The sequence below is a fragment of the Eleutherodactylus coqui genome, chromosome 6 (assembly GCF_035609145.1).
Source record: "Eleutherodactylus coqui strain aEleCoq1 chromosome 6, aEleCoq1.hap1, whole genome shotgun sequence".
NCBI classification, from domain to species: Eukaryota; Metazoa; Chordata; class Amphibia; order Anura; family Eleutherodactylidae; genus Eleutherodactylus; species Eleutherodactylus coqui.
This window is the reverse complement of record NC_089842.1, coordinates 174,540,169-174,566,614: the sequence shown is the minus strand read 5'-3', so window position 1 is coordinate 174,566,614 and position 26,446 is coordinate 174,540,169. Positions and strand designations below refer to the sequence as shown.

The 26,446-nt window shown below is 41.3% G+C and overlaps 1 protein-coding gene across 4 annotated transcripts in view; it reads right to left on the bottom strand.

Annotated features, from left to right (window-relative positions):
- The window catches only part of SLC35F4 (solute carrier family 35 member F4), a 211,611-nt gene that overhangs the window by 51,930 nt on the left and 133,235 nt on the right, over window positions 1–26,446 (bottom strand). For 2 of the 4 annotated variants that reach the window (XM_066608251.1, XM_066608250.1), the window contains exon 2: window positions 8,244–8,435. The exons of 1 other annotated variant lie outside the window; for it this stretch is intronic. In XM_066608251.1, the coding sequence (XP_066464348.1) occupies window positions 8,244–8,358 (115 nt within the window). In that variant the 5' untranslated portion in view covers window positions 8,359–8,435. Of the gene's footprint in view, window positions 1–8,243; window positions 8,436–17,305; window positions 17,404–26,446 lie in introns of all 4 variants that reach the window. One more of the 4 variants, XM_066608249.1, reaches the window with a different exon arrangement.

Below are 26,446 nucleotides of genomic sequence, written 5' to 3'. Positions count from 1 at the left end.
GTAGCTCTGCCATGCCTTATACCAGCGATCATCAGGGCAGTGGTTAAAGTCCCTCAGAGGGACACAAACAGTGTGAAAAAAAGAAAGATTTAAAAAATGAATTAAAAAAAATGTAAAAAAAAAGAGTAAAAAAACCATTTTTTATGCTTTTTCTCAGATTAGCATAAAAAAAGGGAAAAAAAAAATAAAACCCCACATATTTGGTATTGTCGCGTCCGTAACGATGCGTACAATAAGTTGCACATGCTTTTGATTGTGCACCGAAAAAAACGCTAAAAAAAAAGCTAAAAAACTGAGGCAAAATGCTCATTTTTAGCATTTTGCCTCACTAAAAACGCAATAAAAGTGATCAAAAAAGTCGTATGTACGCTAAAATGGTACCAATAAAATCTACAGCTCGTCTCGCAAAAAATAAGCCCTCATAGAGCTCTGCACATTAAAAAATAAAAAAGTTACGTGACTTTGAATGCAGCAATTTAGAATAGAAAAAAGATTTCCAAAAAAAAGGGTTTTTATTGCAGAAAAGTGGGAAAACCTTAAAAAAATGTTAGAATTTTGGTATCGTTGTAACCGTACCGGTCTGCAGAAAAAATGGAAAGTCTCATTTATGCTGCATGATTAACGGTGTAAAAAAAAAATAAAAAAATCTATGGCAGAATTGATGCGTTTTCTCTCTCTGCTATCATTAAAAAAAAAAAAAAAAATTTACAATATAGTCTATGTACCCAAAATTGGCATCGATAAAAACTACAGTTCGCCATGCAAAAAACAAGCCCCCATACGGCCGCGTCCACGGAAAAATAAAAAAGTTATGGCTTTTGAAAAATGGAGATGGAAAAATACCAAAAAATCGCTTGGTCCTCAACGCCAAAATAGGCCATGTCATGAAGGGGTTAAAGACATTACATGGCACTTGCTTTCTGTTCAATGTGTGTGCGATACAATGTTTCCAACTGAAATCTTCTGATCCTATATCGCGCATGAAACACACGCATGAGGACCGGAATTTCACAAAAGCGATGCAAGCAGTTTTTGCATGAAAAATGCCTTGCAACCGCAGGTAAAATGCAAGTTGACAAGCGTGATATTGGCCCGATATTTCACTCGTTCGTGTGAATGTAGCCCTAAAGCGCTATTACATTGGCACCACTAGGCAATAATTGGAAAAACATTTGGAAAAGCATGTGCCCTAGTGTCAGGCATTAATACACGTGTAACAACACCCTTAGGCCTCATATCCACTGGACAAATAGAATTAGGAAATTTGTGTCCCGCACGCGTTTTCCGCGGCCATAGGGATGCATTGGACACCCGCAGGTAAGTAAATACCTGCGGATGTCAATTTTCCCTGCCGCGCTGATCGCACGTGCGGGAAAACAGCCGCAGCATGCTCCATTCTCTGTGGGTCTCCTAGAAGCCTATGGAAGCCGTCCGTATCTGCTGTACACCCGCAGCTGAACTTCTGCTCTGCGACGCATGCACGCGGCGTGCCGAGCACATCTGCCGGGCCGAAGAAAGAAGATCCAGCCACGACGAAGGGAAGATCCGCTGCGTCCGGACAGGTAAGAGAAATCAATTTTCAGGCCTCATGTCCGCGGGAAAGGAGAGACCCGCTGCGGGAATCCGCACGGGCCTGAATTTCCTAGTGGACATGAGGCCTTAATGGACTAATTTTTTAATAAATAAGATAAAAGAAATATTCCAGACACTGTACACTTTTTCACGTTTTCACCTATAGGCCTAATTCTCACGGCTGGATTTCTGCCGCGTTCCACATGGCAGAAATCCAAGGCATTATCCCGCAGTTGTTAGGTTCTATTGAACCTAATAGCTCAATGTTCATGTTGCAGAATTCTAACATGGAATTCCGCAGCATGAAAGAAACCGCGGCATGCTCTAATTGCCGCGGGAAAACGCGCGTCCGGCTTCCATTGTAGTCGGGAGCCGTCCGTCACGCGATACTTCCGCTGTGAGCACAGAGGAAGTATTGCGTGATTATGCGTCACCACCTGCGCGTCATCCCCCACTGCAAGCGTGTCATGCGCTAAACTACGCATGTGCCCCATCTTGCCAGATGGGATGCGCATGGCGGATCTGGAGAAGTGAGTATAAAGTCTTGGGGGGGCGCCGTGTCGGACTCTGCTGCGATATTCCGCTGGCGGAGTCCGACACGGCCGTGGGCATGAGGCCATAGACTGGATAGATAAAAACAAATAGAATAATGGAATTCAACCTCTGGAACCTCCACAAATCCTGAAAACTGGGGTCCTATTTTCTCTGTCCTCCACACTGCAGACTTTCAATGTGACTGCTAGAGATAGTTGAGTACAAAACGCTCAACTATTTCCGTTAGCCCTACTGAAATGACTGCATGTCCAGCACTCCATTCAATGTGATGTCACTGCAGATGAGAAAAGCCACCCAGAAGTGAGGAGGAATGGGGAAACGGGACCCCAACTCTTTGGACCGATGGCCGTCACAGCAGTTGGACCACACCGATCTACCAGTTTTCATCTATCCAGTGGATTGGTGAAAACTTGAAAAAATGTTCAGTCTCCTGAAAACCCTTAGTGAGAGACTAATTGCTAATCAAGAATTCCCATGAGCAGCTATTATTTATATATTACATGGAGTGGAGCCTCCATAACATGTGTAAAGTTGCTGCATGTGGAAATAGTGAACATGTCAAATATTTTACCTTTGTTTACATTTTGAGATATAAACAGCTTGTCGTGAATGGAGGTAATCTGTAAAACAAGGGTGAAGCTATAGGGGGTGCATAGCTAGCACTTTCAGTATTCTAAGTTGCACCTATTAAGTCAGCTGAGAGACCCAGTTAGGGAACCTGCAATGGTGCCCAGGAACTTCAAATCACAGTTATGCCGTAAAATTAGTCATTACAGCTATAAATTATAATGATGCTAGATTTTCTTCCATTAATTCCAGCGCCTGCTCTATTAATTAACACTGTAGTTGGTTTAGGTACAATACAGCTGCAGCCCAGGAGCTAATAATATCTCTTCAGACATCTACATTGCACAAAAAGAACCAAATACTGGGATATAAAAATGTACATTGAATATATGAAGTTTCAAAAAATTATACATCTACTTCGACTACCGGCAAACTGAAATCTGTATTTTTTTACTATTACTGCCCTTTTGGCGTCAAAGCATTGTTAGAAGATAAAATGATAATTGAGATTAATGCCACAAAATTCTGTTTTGTCTCACATAAACTTTAAATATACTGGGCTACAAACCAAAGGGAAACTCCGAGCAAATTTTCATATTTAGTAAAATGGACTTACTAGGCTGATATAACATACCACACCCCTTTTCTGAAACTTTTCACAGTTGTCTACTTAGGAGTACAACGTTTCTAAACCCCATCATAAATTTGGCGCATCTCATGTATAACAGCTTCTTGACACAATTTGAGTTAGAATTCTAGCAAATTTTACTAAGCAAAGCTCCCCCATATTTCTTAGCAAAGGGGTCAATACTTTTCAGTCAAGTATGGCAGTGAGCGCAGAATATCCGTTTACTGTATGAGTCATTACTGTACATTTAAATGCTTTTATTCCACTTATTATTACTACAATAATCATTATGATAAGATTATGATTATAATAAGTCATTATGTTACATTGAAGTAAAAGGATAATACCTGGAGAATACAAGAATAAGGTTCACTTATAGAGTTGAGCGAACGTACTCTGCCGAGCTTGATGCTCGTTCGAGTATTAGCGTACTCGATGGTGCTCGTTACTCGAACGAGCATCACGCCGTGTTCGACCCCGCCCCAGTTTTTGGTCCTCCCCGCTGTGACGTGCCTGTTTTAGTCCCTCCCTGCCGCAACGCAGCGTGCGCGTCAATGGCAAATTTTCTGGCTGGCTGGCTGAGAGAGAGAAAGAGAACCAAGAAAAAAGTTAAAAAAAGCTCGGGACCCGGCGTCTCCCATTGTAGTCAATGGGGTTCATTACTCGAGTAGAGCTCTCGAATTTTACGAAAAGCTCGACTCGAATAACGCAGACCCGAGCATTTGGGTGCTTGCTCATCTCTATTCACTTAGTATGCTATGTTGTAATTCAGTGTGCAGTATGGCAAATTAATTGATATGATGCATAAAACTGCAATACCCATCAGATATATTCTAATATGACAAAGACGATGGGGCTTACTTACTAATACTGTCTAAAAGTTAGACATTGCAAACAGACTAGACAATCTTAAAATATGCCAGATTTATCACAGTGGCCTGCTGAATGATAAATCTGTGAAATTTTGAGACTACCTTGACTAAAGTTTACGCGACCTTTTAGTTGGCTTACTTTAAAAATTGCACTAAAATGTTGCCGTAAACTTGACACAATTTGGTGCAATTTGAGCCATGCCCCCTTTTATGAAGACACACCCTTTGCTGAATGCAGCAAAACAAAAAAGTGTCTGAAAGTGCCTAATACACATAGTAAATGTGGTACACAGCATGTTTGACAGTTTTCATGCAGAACTTCAGCCAGAAAACTGTAGCATTTTTAATAGTAAATGAGCACTATTATTGCTGGATCAATAAACCCCAACCAAAATATTCCCAGAATAAGATACTATATGATGCGAAAAATAAAGTAAAAAAAAAACATAATATGCAAAGTAATATAATATTCTGCGGTTATCTGAAAATTGTATATGTGCCTAACGATTTTCTTAGGGTATTTCCAGACCCAGGGTTATGCCCATCATCATTCCTCTTGACTTACCCAGCACAGTGCTTAAATCTACCAAATAATATTTCCTTTTCTACAGGTATCACTGGTCATTGAATAAATAATGATCATGAGATGACTCTGCTAACTCTATCTCGATCTACACAAAAAAGCTGTAAAAGTTGAACAAACTTGCATTGCATTGATGTGTGGTACAGATCATGTACAACCACTGTTCCTCCAGCAGTATGCTGAACATGAAGAATAGATTTGATGTAGTTTTGTTGGGGTGAAGTACCATCTCATGTATATTTTAGCTACAGCTTTTTAGTGGCTGGAGCAATGAAAGGTTTTGTAGATATCATAGCATAGGTTTTTGGAAATATCTTTATGAAGATCCATTTCCCATTTAGTCATAAAGGGAAGCTGGGATCTGTCAAGTTTGGATCCTAAATTATTGTAGGAAAAAATAGATTCCTTAAGACTTCTGGTTGTAATTCTATGGTTGATATTATTTTGAAAAAATCCGAGTTGGATATTTGGATACTTTTGTCTAAAAAAATGGAAATGCCATATCCTAGATCAAATAGATCCTGAATTGTATTGATTCCTTTATGTTCCAGATTTCCAGATTAAGGTTTGGAATTTGGGTCTCGAGAAATAATACAGTGACTTGATTTAAAGGTACATTCGAGGGGTTTTGTAGCCAGTAGAGAGATGTTGGTTCCAAAACATATTTGAGATTTGTATAGAAGTTAAGTTGGATGGAGTGGGTGTAAATTCCCCTATTGGAGTGCTAAGTCTCACACTTTGTTACCATACTATAAGTAGCAATGTCTTTATACTACGTAAGAATGTATCCTATGGAAATACCTTTTCACGTGTCAATACTGAGTCTATAAAAACGTTTACAATTTTTTTTTTTAAGTTGTAAAGAAGGATCTAGAGAAAATAGGAAATGAATCAACCTACTGCGTGAGGTCCTGTGGTCAGTCTTTAAGTTTTATTTTAAAAATAATGAAAATTATACCCAAATTGAAAGAAAAATATGCCTAAAAAAGTATTTCAATTATATGTAATTCTCTGATTCACTTTAATTCTCCAGTATCTTACTGAGCCCCTTTATGTCCCATTTTCTTTTTCTAGTTACAACACAAAAATTGCAATTTTGCATCTAACCCACCAACCTCCAACAACCACAGAGCCTGAGCTTTACTGGATTATTTAGATCAACAACAAAAAGGTCTCCAACTGAGGCAAACAAACATAACTCCAATGCATTTCTTCTTTTGCTACTTGCCAAATCACACAACTGAAAGGTCATTGAGAGAGGAAGCGTTATGAAGTCAATGTAAACAAGGGAAGAGTTTTGTAATAATGCTAGGCATTAAATGAAAACTGATTTGGCCTCCGTGTGATTTATGAGATAGGATTCGACTGATAAGTGCTAGGGTATAGTAAGTAGAATCAATTGTTTTTTAGTATTCATTTAGCAAAAGGGTAATTCATTTTAGCATTCACTCACTTGAACAATGTTTACATTCCTTAAGAATTAAATATTTGGACATGCACATTGCCTCTCTAAAGAAGAGGGCTCACCTTACAAGTGATGAAAGTATGGCTATATATTGCCTCATTGGACAATTTGTAAAAATATCATGTAGTGTCATCCAAGCTATAAAATTTCACTTCCAACAAAGAAGGGCTGAGTCCACTATGGAATGGTGTTGGAGAAGTCTACAATCGACCTCTGGGGTTGTTGGAATTCAACAAGGCTTCCCCACATTGCTTGCCACATATCACAGCTGCTAAATATAATATTGTTTTGCATTTCCGTATGTTGCTGATATACTATTTGTACTATTCTGTTTGTATCCTTTGATCTTATAGGTCTCTTTTGATGATATCTTTCTTGCATGTCTTTTTATCTTTATTGCTTTTGATATCTTGTATGTGTATCCACTTTGTAAACTTTATTAATATTTAGCCTCTGTATGTGAACCTATTTGTTCTCACTGTGGAACTCACCATAAAACAGTTGAATGGAAGATTCTTTGGCCCATCGGTGGGAATGATCTTGAGGATGCAGGGGATGCGGTTGCACCCGGGCCCAGGAGCCTTAGGGGGCCCATAAGGCCTCTCTTCTCCATATAGGGAACCCAGTACTATGAGTAAAACATTATAGTTGGGGGCCCTGTTACAAGTTTGGCATCGGGGCCCGGAAGCTTCAAGTTATGCCACTGGTGCCAACCGCTATATACAATGCATGTCCACTTTTACATGCATTGTAAATGTTGTTATCATTGCAAAATGAATACAGTCTAATAGGTTAAATGCAAATCAACTCATAAGAAATAGACTTTAGTGGCAAGTGAATGAATCCAAAGTAAACTCCAGATAGTGCTGTCTCCTGGTGATTTTTTTTGGCCTATTATTAAGTCAGAGATGGGACCTAGCAGAGGATCCAGTAGTACTCAGATAGGCTACTCCAACCCTGCCACTGACAATCCAAAGCCCTGAGTCTGTTTACATTAGGGTCAGTAAGCTACATTAAAGAAGGCATGCTCATTAAAAGGTGTCAGGTTGATAATAATGTAAGGTGTTGCATTCGGAAAACAATCTTTTTAAGAATTGGTAGTTTGATGCCATTTCTGACATTAAAGGTTACACTGATTAGGCAAGACATCCTGGGCATTGGTGACTGCCTTGCTTATTTGCTAGAGTCTAGTGTGTTCAGTGTCCTCATTCCTTCTGGGCAGTGTTAAACTACTTGTTTCTGGCATCCTATCATGTTCTGTCACATTTTTTAAGTAGAAGTGAGACTTATAAATGGGAAATCTAACCCACTTGAAGTCTTCGAAGTTCTATTTAAAGCCATCACTACGCTCTGCACTCATCTCTTTACTGATAATTAAATATATTCAGAATTCCTAGATTCCTTTCCAGTGTTTTTATCTCAGCAGAACATAAAACTGAATTGGAAAGTACCCTAGAGAAACCTGCTTGCAGAGCTGTTTTTTTTGTAGCTCAAGAATTTCGTAGATGTAATTTTCTAAAGTCCCTGAGCAAGCTTAGCCTTCACCCTGCTGATATCCATGAGAAGTGGATAAGAATGGGGCCACTCAAAAATAAAATTTGTGCCTGGGAAAGTGGCTCAACAAAACTTTTTGTAAATAAAGTTGTAAGTCCTGTATATTGTAGAAAAAGTAATAATTTGTACTACAAGTGCGACCATCTTACCATCAGTGTGTGTAATCCGGTTTGAATGATTTTAGACAGTCCATCCTTTAATATTTTATATGAATGGGTCCTTCCTGAAGACAAGTGCAAGTAGGGCTTTCCACAGTCCCACAATTATTGATTTTATTGTATTTGAAGAGATGTTAGACTTAAAAATAATTCTTATCTTCCGGCTGTATTAAAATGGTGAACAATACTGGTAAGGAGTTAAATTAGAAGGCAATGAGACCATCAGTACCTTCTGTAAAACATAAGAATCACAAAGTCATAATGCCAGTATTGTTAGGACTAGTCATACCTGAACCACTCTGGACCAAATTGGATCTGCTGCATTCAAACCTTTGAAGAGGACCTCTACTTTCCATCTCAAACATGGGAGAGGAAGAATCTTCAGTTGAAGACATATGACACATCTTCTTTCTTGTGCTACTACATGAATTCGAGTATGTGATTCCAGAGAGACATCGTGAAACGGATGAGTACGAAGTATCTGAGAAGAAAGAGTCGGAATGAATTTTGTCCAGCAGATTAACATCCTTTTTTTAACGTGACAACTCTTAAGTCTCCCATAAACATTGTCTTGAAAACATCAACCCCACCAAGAAGGATAATGCATTTCTATGACATCTTGTTTCATTCACTCTACTGAAACATCTAATACAAAGAGTAGATTTTTTTTCAAATTGTCCTTTCTTTTCCAGAGTGACTACTGGACAGCTGCATAGACTTCATGGTAACTCATGATGGTGGAGGTATTTTTTCTTCTTAGCTTTGGTGGCATTTTAGGTAGATATCCAGCTGCTATCTGTACCAAAACGGGAATTGTGTTGTTCATACTTCCAGTTGTTTCTGAAAAATCCATTGATGGAGACCATGATGAGAGAAAAAAGTCTAACTGAACGTCTTTACAGCAGATACAAGTTAAGTGACTCTTCATAGTCTTCTTTCTTCAAACATCATACAAGGATTGGATACGCGTTATGCATATCATTTGCTATTAACAATTGAACTAGAGCCTGAGAGGAAAGAAAGTTTATGTTGGCAACCATGGTGAACGCATCTTATTATTAACTCTAATATCTCTTTGCCTAGCCTACTGTTTTACACACTGGTGGTCCAAAGGTCTGTTTGCTTTTCATTCCATCTACATAGCACATTGCAAGTTTTGGTTATTATAGAAACAAATGGTGTTTAATTGATCCAGGGAAACTATATGACTTGTGTGGGGTCAGGAAATGTATTTTCACACACATGATACCAAATGAATAAAATGCATAAAATGAACAATGAATGATAAGTGAACGAATTATCGATCATTGCTCAATCATTGGCCATGTTTACACTGAAAGGTTATCTTGCTAATTGTTCTGTATAAAAAGTACCTTAAGTAATCATATAATTATTAACTCTAAAACCTCTTTGAGACAATCACTCAAAATTGTACTGCAAAGTGATCTTCTAAGGGGAAGATCTTCTCAAACATGATGGCCAGCATGCATAATGTTTGCTGGAACTAAAAATCTTTCATAGTTGTTTGGATGGGGGATCTTTAGACTTTTGTAAAGGTTTCACTATATATATATATATATATATTGTGAGACCCTGAAGGGGTTAAAATGGCTAGTATGTTCCCCCTAGATTCAGATGTTATGCACAGTGGATATGAAGAGAGTTCGTGTCTCACTGTTTGGGACACGGAGAAAAATCAGGGATGTGATGTGATCTCCAGCATATAGTTGCTGGAGATGATTTTTACAAAATGTGTTGGGCCTGTTTTTTGTGGAATGGATGGCAGGCTTGGTAGTGGGGCTGTCCATTCCACCCCCTCCACTCCATGTCTTGTTAGGGGGAGGCAGGCTCCCCAGGTGTAGAGGCCGGGTAATTAACCCAGCCCATAAAAGTCTGCAAGCTGCAGAGGAGAGGCCGGGTGCAGCTAGATACTGGAAGCTGCTGGTCTCATGAGACGCCTTATCCCTGACCAAGGGACAAACTGGACTTTTGCAGAAGCGTGTGGTTTTCGTACGGCTGCAGCACGCCATACGTATAGTCAGGGATGGACTCTGTATAGTAAGTGCTTGATAAGAAGGATTTTGTTTTATGCCTGAAGTTAAGGCTGTATTTTGTTTATTTTATGCTTTCTGTGTGAGGATTTATTCTTTTGCGGGACGAGTTGCATTTTTCAATGAACCATATAATGTACTAAAAAACTTTTAAAAACTTCTAAGAGGAGAGAAATGTGCAATTTCACCATCTTTGGGGGTGGGGTGGGTGGGTGAAAGGGTTGTATTGTTTAAAGAGGTTACACATTGTGGCAAAAATGAGAATGACATGATAACATTAATCTATGAGCCAGTAAAACTACAATGATACCACATTTGTTTAGTTTTTTTTGCAGTACTACTTTTAAAGAATAAAATATCTTTACAAAAAATATATTTTTTATTTTCTATCACCATCTTCTGACCACTACAACTTTTGTATCTTTCCGTTGATTGGGTACAATTTTCATGGAATGAAACGTGGTTTCCATCGGTACGATGTTGGAATACATATTACCTTTTGATAGCTTTTTATTCCATTTTTTCTCAGAGACCGAAATAATCAAAAAAGTGTAATTCTGGCGTTGTGTTTTTTCTTTTCTAACGATGTTCACCGTGTGGGATAAATAATGCATTATCTTGATAAGTTAACTTTTATGGACATGACAATAACAAATATGTTTTGGGAGTTTGATTTCTTTTTATTATAAATATGTGAATTTTTTTTTTTTAACCTTTTATCCTTTATTTTTTACAATAAAAAAAAACTTTTTCACTTATTTTTTTCCTTTTTATTAGTCCTCATAGAGGACTTGAACCTACGATTGTTAGATTGTTATTAGAGATGAGCGAACGTGTCCGTAACGGACACATCCGCACCCGGACACCGGCTTTAGCGAACACTGGAGTGTTCGCGCGTAAGTGTCCGGGTGCCGCCGGGGGGCGGGGAGATGCGCGGCGGCGCGGGCGGCAGTAGCGGGGAACAGGGGGGAGCCCTCTCTCTCTCCCTCTCCCCCCCACTCCCCGCCGCACCCCCCCGCGCTGCCACGGCGGCCCCCGAACTTTTTCGCCCGAACACCGAGGTGTTCGCAAAGTTCGGTGTTCGGGCGAAAAAGGGGCGGGGCCGAACGTGTTCGCTCATCTCTAATTGTTATACGATACACTGCAATGCCTTAGCATTTCAATATATGTTATTTCTGCAGGTCTGTCTAAAAAGGCAGAAAAATATGGCAGCTCTAAGGCCTTCAGAGGGTCCCCGTCTGCCATATCACCTGGACAGCACCTTGCACTTTCACCTCAGGAGAGGGTGCATGCGCTGCTGTTGTGTCCAGGTATCAACTGACAAAGACAGCTTACACTGGCCATGTATTAGACGATCTCTGCTCCTAATTCTGCTCCTTACAAACCCCATGCACGCAGGCAGAGGCTTAACTAGAAGGTCTTGGGTCCCGAGTCAAAATCTATACCTGGGCCCCTTACCTACTATATGAGGGTTATAACACTGGTGTTATCTTATATGATAGAGGACCCTTTGGGCCCCCTAAAGCTCCAGGGCCTGGTAGCAACTGCTAACCCTGCACCCCCTATAGCTACACCCCTGCACGCAGGACGTACATAGATGTCTTGGAGCACCAAAAAATTAATTCAGTTGTTAAACTGTAACCATTTGTTGATGGAACTTTACCAGTAGGGTACCACAAGGATCAGTAAAAGGTCCTCTTATTTTAACATTTTTTATTAATGATCTTGGAGATGACTTGTGAAGTAACATATCAGTATTTGCAGATGATATACCATCTGTAAAATAATCAACACAGAAGAGGATAATATAATATTACAGAGGGATCTGGGGAGGCTTGAGGCAAATTACATTTTAATTTAGATAAACGTTAGGTTATACAGTTGGGATGAGAAAAATGTTCCAATTATGTTATAAAAGTCTAGGTAAACAGACACTAAAGGAGGATATTGATGGACAGTAGACATATCGTTAGTGACCAGTGCCAAGCAGCTGCTGACATGGAAAATACATTTTGGAATCCATCAGGAGGCATGGATGCTCATGACAAGAACATATTTTTGCCTCTATACAAATTACGAGTTAGACCAAACATAGAATATGGTGTACTATTTGGGCACCTGTGTTTAAGAAGAGCATAGCTTAAAGGGCCACTTTGGTCATTTTTAAAAATTCATTCCTTATGTAGCTACCCCCCAGTATATATAAGTGAGATACTGTTACCTTGGTTAGTTGTTTCTATCTGTCTGAAACCCCTGACCTCTTTTTCCTCAGATGATCATGTGATGTCAGTTCTGACCAGCTCGGATCTATTTGGAGTTATGTATTCATTTTCTAATCAGATTATCAGTCTGTGTGATGCTATTACATGATTCAAGCACTGCAACTGCTTAGAGGATGACACAGACACTCTTGCCATAGTTACTGATGATGATCATGAAGCTCCTGTCATACAGTCATAATAGAGGAGATCACAGATCATTCTGATTGTTAACTTATGGGCTGTAGCTTATTTAGGTGACTATAAAAAGTAATGCTAATTAAACTGTCCACCTGCAACCAAAAATGGTATAGCCTTAACTAATGCTGAAATGATACATTGTGGGATTGATTGAAAGTGAAAGTAAAAAAAGTCTCACTCAAGATGGTACTTGATAAATATCAGGCAGGGGACTACACTGTGGGGAACTGACTGGAGTAAACAGAGGAGACCTCCATAGTGTCACAGGCAATCCGGTGAGGGGAGCAGTGATGGAAAAATGTGTTTTCGCCGGACTGGCTCTTTAACTTGAGTGAGTGCAAATGAAGGCAATCAAAATCATTAAAGAAATTTGTCGATTGCATCACCAAGAAACATGATCTAGCTAGAGGTTATTGAGTTTGAAAAAAACATGTTAGCAATGATTACTATATACAATTACATGATGTGACAGTACAGAAATCTATCCAATATTCCTCTTATACCTAGGCGTCTTACTCTGACAAAGGGACATCCAGGGGAGCACCACTTGAACCACGGGCCAAATGGTGCACCTGGATGCAGATACACCTGAAAACTATGGTAACATTTTTTTACACAACCTCCTCCCCTGACTTTCAATGGACTTACTAGTAAAACTGAAGGAGAGGGGGAGCTGCATGAGTAGTGCGGCAGAAGGGAAACGGTGAGAGATTTGTAACAGTCTCATTCATGACCAGTGCGGATGTGTTTATGTGTGCATTCCCAACCCCGGTGACAATGTGTGCAAACAGTCATCACGGTTGATGGGGCATGTGTGTGTAAGAGCGAATGTGAAGACACATTGTGCTCTGCAAAGCGTGGCCAAGTGAGGTGTAAAAGGTGAGGTGTGACATGCAAGTTGTTGCTGCAGTAGTAAGGAGCACCAGCAAGTCTGAACGGGCAGAACAAGGTTGGCTGTGGCTGAGGCCTGAGCCACAAGAAAAGTTCTGGAAGCCTGTTTGAAAGGTTTTGAGTAGAAGAATGGACTGAGCTGTCCAAGAAGTACCTGAAGCCTCCTGTCCAGAGGAGTATGCTAGAACAGTTGGCCTTAGAAGCAGAGGTTGCTGGAGTAATATTTGGCTTACTTGCTTAGAGAATAAGAGAGACTTCCACCATAAGGGCTGAGTGTTAAAACACTGAATGTTGTGACGAATGCTCACCGAGAAACAAATAGTCTGCCTTAGATTGAGAGACTGTGTGTAACTAATGTGGCCTGCAATGTGACTAAGTGACTGTACATATTTGAGAAGCATAATCGTTTGTAATGGGCCTTTTTGTGCTAAAGACTGTAACACGTTCCAGCAAAGGCCGCTGAGCCATAATCATGTTAATAGCATGTTCTGAACTGTATGGCAGCATTCTGAAATTGTGTGTTGACTTTAAGTGAATGTATGCTGATTCCCATTGAGTGAATGAATCACATGGCAAAGGAAGCTTGTTCTTGTTTATTGGATACTGTGATCTGTGTCTTGTTCCACTTGCACATGCGTTTTCCCCACAGAGTACAGTAATAGGACAGCAACAGCACTGAGGGCAGCAATAGTATGTAGAGTTTGTGTAGAGAGTGACGAGTAGGGAGCTAGAAAAGTAAGGAATCAAAGCTATCTGGGCAGTAAACTGAACAGAAAAGAGTCAGAACTGGAAAAAGTCACCATGGCGGCTAATTACAGATAGAGATAAAAAGGGTAAATGAATGTCTCCAATCAGTGTGCCACTAGTGTTTCAAAACCTTTTCCATTTATGTGTCTAAAAATTGTCATTAAATAGATAGAATTGTGTTTATACTACCGTATTTAAAGGACTGTGAAGACATCAGAAAATAGTGAACATTGTTCAGAAGTGGGGAAGGTACTAATAAAACCTTTGCACTGGGCCCACTAATATGATAAAACATCCATAGCCAGAGGGAAGAAGGGTTCATCATCATAGATGAGGATTCTTTAGTGTATGAGCAGTGAGGAACTTTCTGCCATAGGATGTTGGCTTGGTTGATTCATGAAAAATATCAAATAGGACTTAAAGGGGTTGTCTCACGCCGAAACGGGTTTTTTAAAAATTCAATAGGCCCCCCGTTCGGCGCGAGACAAACCCAAGGGATGGGTTAAAAAAAAAAAGTTTATTACTTACCCGAATCCCCGCGCTGCGGTGACTTCTTTCTTCCTTTACCAAGATAGCCGCCGGGATCTTCACTCACGATGCACCGCGGGTCTTCTCCCATGGTGCACCGTGGGCTCTGTACGGTCCATTGCCGATTCCAGCCTCCTGATTGGCTGGAATCGGCACACGTGACGGGGCGGAGCTACGAGGACCAGCTCTCCGGCACGAGCGGCCCCATTCACCAGGGAGAAGACCGGACTGCGCAAGCGCGTCTAAAAGCGCCAGAAGACAGCAAATTTAGACGGATCCATGGCGACGGGGACGCTAGCAACGGAGCAGGTAAGTGAATAACTTCTGTATGGCTCATAATTAATGCACGATGTATATTACAAAGTGCATTAATATGGCCATACAGAAGTGTACAACCCCACTTGATTTCACGAGACAACCCCTTTAACACCTTTTTTGAAAGGAAGAGTATCACAAGTTACATGTAGGCAAAATATGTAAAAAAGACTCCCTGTGCTCATGTTGGAGTCCCTCGTGAATGTCACAAAAACAACCTATTGGAACTCAATACTTGGCTGCAGACAAACATTTATTCAGCAATAGCCACAGTCCGGTAAAAAACAAGTACATATATGCAACGCGTTTCGGTGTCTATCGTACGCCCTATCGTATGCCCTATTGAGTTCCAATAGGTTGTTTTTGGGACATCCATAAGGGACTCCAACACGAGTACAGGGAGTCTTTTTTTACATATTTTGGCTGTTTCTTCCCCATTTGGTGTTTCCTTATGGAGCATCTCTGACTGCTGTTCTCCATGCCATGTGAATCATTGGAGGACCCAAAGAATATTATTGTTGAGCCTACCAGGATCTCCAGTGCAAGCTGGTGTTTTTTGTCTTATGGACAATCCCACTTAGCACCAGGTGAGCTCATATATATCTCGGATTTAATAGTTAAGATCCATATTTATCAAGGCGCTGTTCTCTATAATTTGTCAAGTTACATGTAGTAGATTTCTGGAGATGGGTAATGGTTCAATCTGTTTATTATAATTGTAGTATTTGGACTTGGGAAGGAACTCCCCTAATGTAATACAACTGATAACAACATAGGGTTTTTCTTACTTCCTCTGGATCAACAATAGGAGTACACAGTAGAGGCTGATTTTGATGGATCTCTTTTTTTACTATGTTCCTGTGTTACTATAGCTAGTATTTTTTTTTTCAAGAAAAGTTATTACAGATTTACAGCACATTCGCAAAAAAGACACATTTCTCTGATTGATCCCTATTGCATGTGTCTACATTTCATATTACAAATTATTAGGTGTTTACAACCATAGGACATAACCTTTCGTTATTACAACTTTCCTCTGTGAGTCTGTCGGAATCCAATGTTCCCAATAAAGAAGTCTAACTTAATTGTGTGCCATAAATTATGAAGGAATTCATAAAAACAATAAACACAATTAGGAAAAGAACAATATAGAATGATGAGTGAATGTAGTAGAGTTATGCAATCAGCATTTTACTGCTTAAGATAACATTATCTGTTTTGTTAGAGTTTTTCGTTCATGTAAGATTACAGTTCATTTCTTTGTGGAATAATTAAAGGGGTGGTCCATGTTAGATTTTTACAGTACAGGTCTATCCCCCATAGAGTAAAATAACAAATAGGCATATACTTACCTCTCCTTGCTCCCTGCAGTCTCGTCTGGTTTACAGGACATCACAGGCACTGCAGCCAATACCAGAGCTCAGTGATCGAGCGCTGAGCTCCGTTATTGGCTGCAGCACCCATGACATCCCGTAAACAGGCTGGGGCAATGGAAAGACCTGGAGCCGTGGAACAGGGAACTGTGGGAGCCAGGAGAGGTGAGTATATGACTGTTCATTATTTTACTTTATGGGGAATAGACTTGCACTGTAAAAATACAACTCAGACCATCCCTTTAAGTGCATTCACATGAGTTGAGCTGAGCTAGAATATGAGGCTTGGCCACATGAATGGATGAGACACTGTGCCTTAATAAACATCTTCTCTCGGTAAGTTGTCGGGAGTCCAAAGGTCAAACTCCCAACAAAGACAGATTAATGGCTACCCTAAGGAGACCCCTTTTGTAGTTTGTAGCTACCTCATTGTTTTTATTATAACTGCACCCTACAGTATATTACATATACATCACGCTTATAGCATCTAAATATGTTGTAAAAGTTCAGTATTCATTTACTGTGTAGGTGATTAGCTTGTTATATCCTCACAACCATTCTTCTTATGTATGTGCTAGCATGGACTGGTTAATATTTCTACTCATGCAATCCCCATATCTTCACCTTTTATAAAATAAGTTGGGTATCTAGGTGAAAGTGAAGCTCATACATATTTCCAACCAGTTCATGGATGAGTACATACAGTAAGTCCTGCCCTTAGCCCAAGACATGGTGTCCAGCCTTGACTAATAATGTGGTCATGTCTTGTCAGGGACCAGAATCACAGAACTTCATGTTTGAGTTCATGTTGGTCATTGGAAAGTGGGTGAAACCATTGTTTACACTGGTCTTCGGACATTTTCATATTAGTTACAGTAAATTCTTCAAGTTGAATAATGATTTCCAGTAATGACCAGACATAAATAGTCCCCTAGTCTCCCTTCTACATCTGCTATCTCGGATGCCCTGTGTACTTTATGTCGATACCTGGTGTGGTAACATTTTCCAGTATTTCCAGCCTATTCTCTCTCCAGCACACTGTCCCCATGTATCCTGTAATCTCAAGCCACATATTTGGTGAGTCCCTAGAAAAGGAGGAAACAGAAGACTGATTAGGGCTTACGCAGTTTTGAAATAAATAGGCCCATTATTGTCCACTTAATATAAAGGAAATTGAGCAGGTCCTGTGGGATAGGTCAGTAAGTGCAAGGTGACAAGTTAGAGTAAGCCCTCTTTTACACTGGGTCCATGACAGCAGTACCACACAAATCCTATCATCAACCTGAAACAATCAGTACTGTGACTCATCGGACAGCGCCATATGTTGTGACTCCTTTAGGATCCAGTTAGCAGCCCAAGTGAGGCACTGTGGTGTAAATAGAGGCACTCTGGTGGGTATTCTGTTCCCATATCCCACGCAAGCTAAGGAACACTGCACTGACCTGCGAGTGTCGAAAGCCGCTTGTCTGTTCACACAGAGAATTCTAGCCATATGCTATCTGTGGCAATCATTAAGCAGTAGTGGGTGACCACTGCGCTGTCTACTGTGGGTGGTAATATCTTCAATGAAGAATTCACATGGTACTGTGGATTGAAGATTGTTAAATGTCCACACAATTTCGAAAATGGAATGTCCCATTCGATTGGCATCATGCCTTGTTCCAACTCCAATAATTCACATTGCCTTGCCATGAGCATGCTGGCTAGTGTTCAATCTCACTCACAACTTATACAGGTGTGGGTGTTCCCAAGCATTACCTGAGGTAACGCCACTTCATAATGATACTGCTATCCCATCACTTTTGGCATGACAGAGTATATAAGTGATGACTGACCATCTATGGTGCCTAATATAAAATGTGATTCTTATTCCAAGGGTGAGTGCCTGCAGACTCCACCATGGTAGGATTTACATACATACAAACCAATCCAAATTAAGAGACACTGACATAAGAGTTGTCACCCATAGCAATCTCATAATGTTGGTTTATAGTCTGGCCATTACAATATTGGATCAGCAGTTAAGGGCACTAAACCATTAGGCTACTTGAGAATAGGCTCGGCGGGGGCTACATACATGTTAAATAAGCAGGTCTAGGGCTATAAAGAAGGGTAAGCAAAGAATGGAGATTAACAGGACAGCTGAGATGTGGAAATGATTTTCTTTCTGCTGGGATAGTGCATGACTAATGGCAAGATTTCTATGCCTGAAGCAAAAAGCTAATATATTTCAAAGCTTTATATTTTACTTGGTCCTTTATAGTGAAATAGGTTAAACTAAACACAAACAAACACCTACTCCCCCTGGGAGGACTGACTAATACGGTTAGTCACTGGCAATCCAAGCGGCTGAACTGTTTCACAGCTTATTAAATATTCTTTTGTTACTAAGGCCTAACAGAAAAGTGATGGAGCTATTCACAACTCACACATTATCTTGCAACATATCACCTCATACAAAGGAGGTTATGTCTAGTCACGTAGCGCAAAGTATAGAAAGAGGTGGTCTGCCTCTGTCATCACTCACATTTCACAAAATGAGACACTAGGAGATTTCAGCTCTGAAGCCTGTGAAATAATAAATGCTGCTCTACTCTATAATACAGGATGTAACTCAGGATCAGTACTAGATAAATAAAGCAATGTATTTACAAAGATGCCGAATTTTTCATGTACATTTTTTTTTATGTGCCAAATCTTATTTACATTGAAGGTGTACTTCTACTATTGAGGACCCATTTTCTGGATAGGTTGTTCGGTGTGGGTCCCCCAGTCGGGATCTCCGTTGATCAGCTGATCATCCAGCCTGCTGTCAGTGCAGTTGGGCTTGATGTCCGCATTGGTGGTCAGGGCCAGAAGTGTAATAGACCGCTTCAATGGGAGCAATGCCTTTTATTATCCCTTTCCAATCTTCCTATATTTTGATTGAAGCTTGTACAGCTCCAATGTCAGAAGACGTTCGACAGGGTATTCTTACCGTCTATTGCCAGCTACTCCGCTGTCAGAGTCTCTCTGGTGCACACACACTGGCTTTAGCCAGCAGATGGTACTGTTGTATAAGCACAAAAAGAGAAAGCCTTTTTGGAAACTATGAATCCAAAATTGGATTGGAAAGGGTTAAACTTTCGCCTCTGACTGCAATGAGCAGTGTAATAGGAGACATCACTCCCATTCATCTCAATGATTGTGGACATTCAGCTCCGTTGCAGTGAGCCGGAGTGTCAGCTGATTGGCAAGGACCCCGAGTGGCAGACCCTTGCTAATCAACTATTGATGGCGTATCCTGAGGATAGGTCATCGATAGTAAATTTCCGGAAAACCCCTTTAGTGGGTTGATAAAAGACCTAAATCCACCAGGTTTAACCATTTATACTTACAAACGCAAGATAATCCAGAAAAAGGCAAAGCCTACCCGTATCCCAATTCTTTATTCCCCCCAGGGGATAAGCCATTGTGAGCAATCTGACCATTTGTGGGATTTTGTTTGGAAGAACAGAACCACTTGCAAGAGGGGCAACTACTTCTTGTAAAAGGAAAAACAGACTGCAGAAATAGCGAAAGTGAGGCGATATACAACAAAAGATCTGAATGACAAAAACATTAACATCTGAAACGTCTGAATAAATTCATATTTTATGTACTAAGCTTGTTTAATGTGTTCAGTTATATTCTCATCAAATCTAATATAGTGGGTTCACTCAGCCATCGCTCCGATCAAACTGATAAATGAAATTACTTTTTCTCGTCAGCAAGTTTGACCTTGAAGATGAGTGTTAAACCTTGAGACTAAATGAACTATAAATGCCATCAAATCAGAGTTTTTCTGTGTTCTAACACAGTTTTGCAAATTACACAAAACGCATGACAGTTACTAAGTACTGGAAGCATTTCAGCTTATGAAAAATGCATGATACCAGGCTTCATCATTTTAAAATGCAGCATTGCAAATTCAAAGTCTTGCATCAGTTGCATTGAATGCCTTGCTTAATTCAGTATGAGTTACTGTCTAGTTGTATCCGGTCTACCAGCCACATAATGCAAAATACTCTAGAGCTCTTATGAAGTCCCCCATGGCACCAAAAAAATGAATAGTCTAGAGGATGCATAAGGTGCAGTAATCCATCTACGTTCTTTGATACCCATGAAGCTAGAAAGCCTTCGGGAATGTCATTCGCAGATCTTGAAACAGTAAATCTGAAGTCTGCATCTTGACGGGAAAGAGAATCGGACGTGCACTGTCTAATCTGGGAATTCAAAATGCAGCTTGCAGAGACTGGGGATGATTTTAAATGGCTGCAGGATCATAAGTAGATAAGGTTTATAATACTATTAGCAAAATCATATTACTGGGTGGTCTTTGCGTAATATGGAAAATACTAGACAGAGCTTTCCAAAACCTCCCTACTGGCAGCATACATGACATTAGAATGAGTTGCGAAGGGTATCATTTCACCTTAAGGACAGCACCAAGAAGGTGTGTGTGGGAACACTTAGGAGGTGATTGAGGAGACTTATAAGGCCATGTTGCTCCTCTGGCAAATAAGGAAGTAGGAACAATACCTCTGCAGCTCCACCTATAGGATGGTAGCATTCCTGCAAGTCAATGTTAGACTCTTTCTACAAGTCTTTCTAACAATGATTGGGAATTGAAAACCAAGCCAGGATCCATACACAGACAGTTGTTTCGGGGTGATTGACCCTCATCAGTGTACAGTAGGTTTCTGGCTTGGCTAATGAGAGACCTATGCCATGGATCGGGAGGGGTAACATCACTCCTTAAGGAGAGCACCTAGAAAAACATTTGCTCTCAACACTGACAACCCCTTAACAAAGAACAATCATAAAGCCATTAGACAGCGTCAAGCTGCTGGAACCTGGACTTGTATGTACGATCAGCCGCTGTCACTGGGAGAAGCCCCAGGTAGTGCTACATGGGAAATGAAGCATTACATAATTCAATGGACAGGGGAGCAAAGTCCTCCAAAGAAGGAGCCCTTCTTTACACCATCTGTTTGCACTGGCTACAGTAGGGATATCCGATCAGAAGACTCTCCTCTATTACATCCATATCTACTACCAGGACATGAATAAACTTTGCATAGTTTCTTCAGTAGAAGGAGGGTGCTACTGATGGTGCATAAAGCTTTGTGATGGAATGGAGAAGGCTAGATCATTATGGAAGATAACATACAAGACATCTTATCAAACTATATAAAAGTTAGCTATGTTTACAATATTTTGATATTTATGTGTCATATACACTCAAATCTCTCCAAAAGACCACCTTATTATCAAGACCATATTTTTTGTGATATATACAGGCCATCTTCTGAGAGGCCCACCCCTCTAGAGGACCATTTTATAAATGCAATTTTTGATTGGTAATCTCAAGGAAGTTTCACTGCACTTAGATACAACTCCTTAGCAACTGGATACAATACAATGCATATAAGTACTCACGTCTGGAGCTATCCTATTCCAGATGTCTAAAATAGTAATTGGTATTGATCTGACTCAAAATAATGTATGCATACACTTAAACTCTCCAATAGGCAGTACATACATATGACTAGGTTGTAAAATAACTTGTACAAAATGAGATTGTTAAAAAATAAAGCTTCTTCATGAAAGCTACAATTGAAAATCAATTGAAATAAACTGTAACACAAAGGTGTCTTAACGTATTAAGAGTCAAGTTAAATTCCAGTCACACAGATATAATGATGGAGATCGCAGTTCATCCTCCTGGCTATATACTTATGAGCTTTATCTTATTTCGGAGAATATTCAGAGTAATAGTAAATCACACTGTTCTCCTAGCAGGCAGAAATGGTGCCGGCTCTAGATGGTCATGTGATGCTATGCTGATGCTTCATAAGATCTCTAGTACAGCATACAGAAAGAGAAAATCTGAAAATCAAGATGATGTCTGATATGTCTTTGACAGGAGGCTGTACTGCATAGAAGTGACTGCAATTTATGTAGAAGGCTTGCAAAGTCTGACAAGCAATCAGGTGAGGTATACAGGTATCAAAATTTGTGTTTCCCCTAACCCACTTCTATTTATTGCAGGATGCTGAAACTGCACATGTGTAATGATTAGAGATGACGCGGGGGAGCAGTGAGTAGCGGCAGTCAGCAGGAGGGAGCGGAGGGGGGGGGAGAGAGGGAGAGAGAGATCTCCCCTCCGTTCCACTCCGCTCTCCCCCGCAGCTCCCTGCCCGCCACCGGCACCCAAACCTTTCATCTCAAGCGGGCAGGTACTCGCTAAAGGCAATGCTCGCTCGAGCAATTGCCTTTAGCGAGTATACTCGCTCATCTCTAGTAATGATACACGTCTCTATAGGTTACCTGCCAATTTGCAACTCTGTACTGATAATGGTCTTTCTTTTACAGATGCGAGGTCTGATAATGGACCCAGTGGAATACAGAGCAGTCTTCAAGTTCCTTTACTTGAAAGGCCGAACACCATGAGACGTTCGATGAGATGAAAGAGTTTTATGGGAAGGATTTACTATCATATGATGTAGTCAAGAACTGGCATTGTGAATTCAAATGGGATCAGACTGCAGTGGAAACCGCTCCAATGCCAGGGCAACCCCACTCCGCAATCCAGCAAGTTAAGGCTGCCATTTTGGAAAATTGCCATGTAACTATTTGCGATGTAGCCCAAAATATCAAGATTAGTGTGGAGTCCATGGGAAAAAATCACCCAAGACCATCTTCATATGCAGAATGTATCCACTCAGTGGGTTCCGCAGATGCTCACACCTTTCCAGAAGCAGGAACGAGTTGAATGCTGCCAGGCACTTTTGATGATATGCCATGGAAACCAGGAGGACTCCTTCAACAGACTGATCACACAGAATGGGTCCATCACTATGATCCGGAGACTAAAGTCCAGTCAATGCAATGGAAGCATCCAGACTTACCGCCTCCAAAGAAGGCATGTGCCCAACCCTCGGCAGGCAAAGTCATGCTCACAGTGTTTTAGGACCAGCACGGTGTAGTCTTCATGGATTTCCTAGCAAAGGGTACCGTGATTACTGGTTCATATGGCTTCACTGCTGAGGAAATTGTGGGAGGCCATCAAAACCAAGAGACGTGGTATGCTCACCAATGCCCCAGTTCACAACTCAGATGTTGCCTAGATGGAAGTATGCTGCTGCAGGTATAAAATTCTACCGGTTCACCCTTATTCACCTAGCCTCGCACCATCGGACTTCTACCTCTTTCCATCAATGAAGTCATTTTTGAAGGGCAAGCATTTCTCAGAAGTCACACCGTGGCTTTTGGAGCAAGCTGTTGACTTCTACAAGTGAGGTGCTCACAATAGCATAAAAGAATGGGAGAAGTGTGTATCCCTAGGTGGCATCTATGTAGAGAAGGACTAATAACTGTGCCAAGTTTCATTGCTCTAAGTCCACAGGAAGTTGGTCAGGGAAAATCTTTATTGAACGGCCCTCGTAGATGGTTCTAAGGTCTCATTATTAAAGCTCATACAGTAAAATTTCAATAACCTGGCGAGTATGGACATGAATTTTCCAGAATATAGAGGTTCTCCCACTATAGTAAGGAATGTCTTATCAGTAGGATTTGTCATTACTTACAGATCGATGGGAGCCCACTGCTGGTGTCCCCATCAATTCTTAGAATGATGCAGCCACAGCAGTAGTTTACCAATGCAGCTCCTTCAAGTCTCTTTCTTAGCAATGCTTCTGGCTACATGCTGTGCTGAGAGCTACAATATAGTCCCATTCACTTGAATGCAGCTGTTTCGCAGTTCCTTGCACAGCGGGTGATCGGGAGTCCCACTCTGCAAGACAAAAGTCTAAAAGACCTTGGTTACTTGTTCTCTGAACCCGCACTGATCAGAATGTTATGGTGTATTGCTAGGATATGCTGAGAATAGTGATTTAACCCTTTAATCCCAGCATCAGGAAATTTAGATGTTCTCCAAAGGTCCTATCTAACCCTAGAGCTTCCAAACACTGACATAAAGTTTCCAAATCCTTCGTTTATGTGGTTTTAACCATTAGAAGGTCATAATTAGAGATGAGCGAGCACCAAAATGCTCGGGTGCTCGTTACTCGGGACAAAATTTTCGCGATGCTCGAGGGTTCGTTTCGAGTAACGAACCCCATTGAAGTCAATGGGCGACCCGAGCATTTTTGTATATCGCCGATGCTCGCTAAGGTTTCCATTTGTGAAAATCTGGGCAATTCAAGAAAGTGATGGGAACGACACAGAAACGGATAGGGCAGGCGAGCGGCTACATGTTGGGCTGCATCTCAAGTTCCCAGGTCCCACTAGTAAGCCACAATAGCGGCAAGAGTGGACCCACCCCCCTCCCAACAATTTTTACTTCTGAAAAGCCCTCATTAGCAATGCATACCTTAGCTAAGCACCACACTACCTCCAACAAAGCACAATCACTGCCTGCATGACACTCCGCTGCCACTTCTCCTGGGTTACATGCTGCCAACCCCCCCCCCCCCCCCTGCACGACCCAGTGTCCACAGCGCACACCAAATTGTCCCTGCGCAGCCTTCAGCTGCCCTCATGCCACACCACCCTCATGTATATTTATAAGTGCGTCTGCCATGAGGAGGAACCGCAGGCACACACTGCAGAGGGTTGGCACGGCTAGGCAGCAACCCTCTTTAAAAGGGGCGGGGCAATAGCCCACAATGCTGTACAGAAGCAATGAGAAATCCAATCCTGTGCCACCTCCATCTGGAGCTGCACACGTGGGCATAGCGATGGGGAACCTATGTGCCACACACTATTCATTCTGTCAAGGTGTCTGCATGCCCCAGTCAGACCGCGGTTTTTTATAAATAGTCACAGGCAGGTACAACTCTGCAATGGGAATTCCGTGTGCACCCACAGCATGGGTGGCTCCCTGGAACCCACCGGTGATACATAAATATATCCCATTGCATTGCCCATCACAGCTGAGGTAATGTCATGTTAAATGCAGGTGGGCTTCGGCCAACACTGCATGCCCCAGTCAGACTAGGGTTCTTTAGAAGTAGACACATGCAGTTACAACTCCCTGTGGACCCACAGCATGGGTGGCTCCTTGGAACCCACCGGCGGTACATAAATATATCCCATTGCAGTGCCCAGCACAGCTGATGTAATGTCATGTTAAATGCAGGTGGGCTTCGGCCCACACTGCATGCCCCAGTCAGACTGGGGTAATTTATAAGTAGACACATGCAGTTACAACTCCCTGTGGACCCACAGCATGGGTGGCTCCCTGGAACCCACCGGCGGTACATAAATATATCCCATTGCATTGCCCATCACAGCTGAGGTAATGTCATATTAAATGCATGTGGGCTTCGGCCCACACTGCATGCCCCAGTCAGACTGGGGTTCTTTAGAAGTGGACACATGCAGTTACAACTCCGTGTGGACCCACAGCATGGGTGGGTGCCAGGAAGCCACCAGCGGTACATAAATATATCCCATTGCATTGCCCATCACAGCTGAGGTAACGTCCGATTAAACGCAGGTGGTCTTCGGCCCACACTGCATGCCCCAGTCTGATGGGGGTTTTTAATACATAGACACTGGCAGGTACAAATCCCTAATGTGAAGTCCCTGTGGACCGACAGCATGGGTGGCTCCCTGGAACCCACCGGCGGTACATAAATATATCCCATTGCAGTGCCCAGCATAGCTGAGGTAACGTCAGCTTTAATGCAGGTGGGCTAAAAATTACTAGGATTACAATGTAGGCGAGGGCCCCAAAAAATTGGTGTACCAACAGTACAAATGTACTTCAGAAAAATTGCCCATGCCCAACCAAGAGGGCAGGTGAAACCCATTAATCGCTTTGGTTAATGTGGCTTAATTTGTAACTAGGCCTGTAGGCAGCCCAGTTAAAATAAAAATTGGTTCAGGTGCAAGTTTCAATGCTTTATTCAATTGAGAATTGAAACGTATAAACATTGTTTTAAAAAGTTATATGACTGAGCCTTGTGGGCCTAAGAAAAATTGCCCGTTCGGCGTGATTACGTGAGGTTTCAGGAGGAGGAGCAGGAGGAGGAGGATGAATATAATACACAGATTGATGAAGCTAAAATGTCCCCGTTTTTGATGGTGATAGAGAACGAT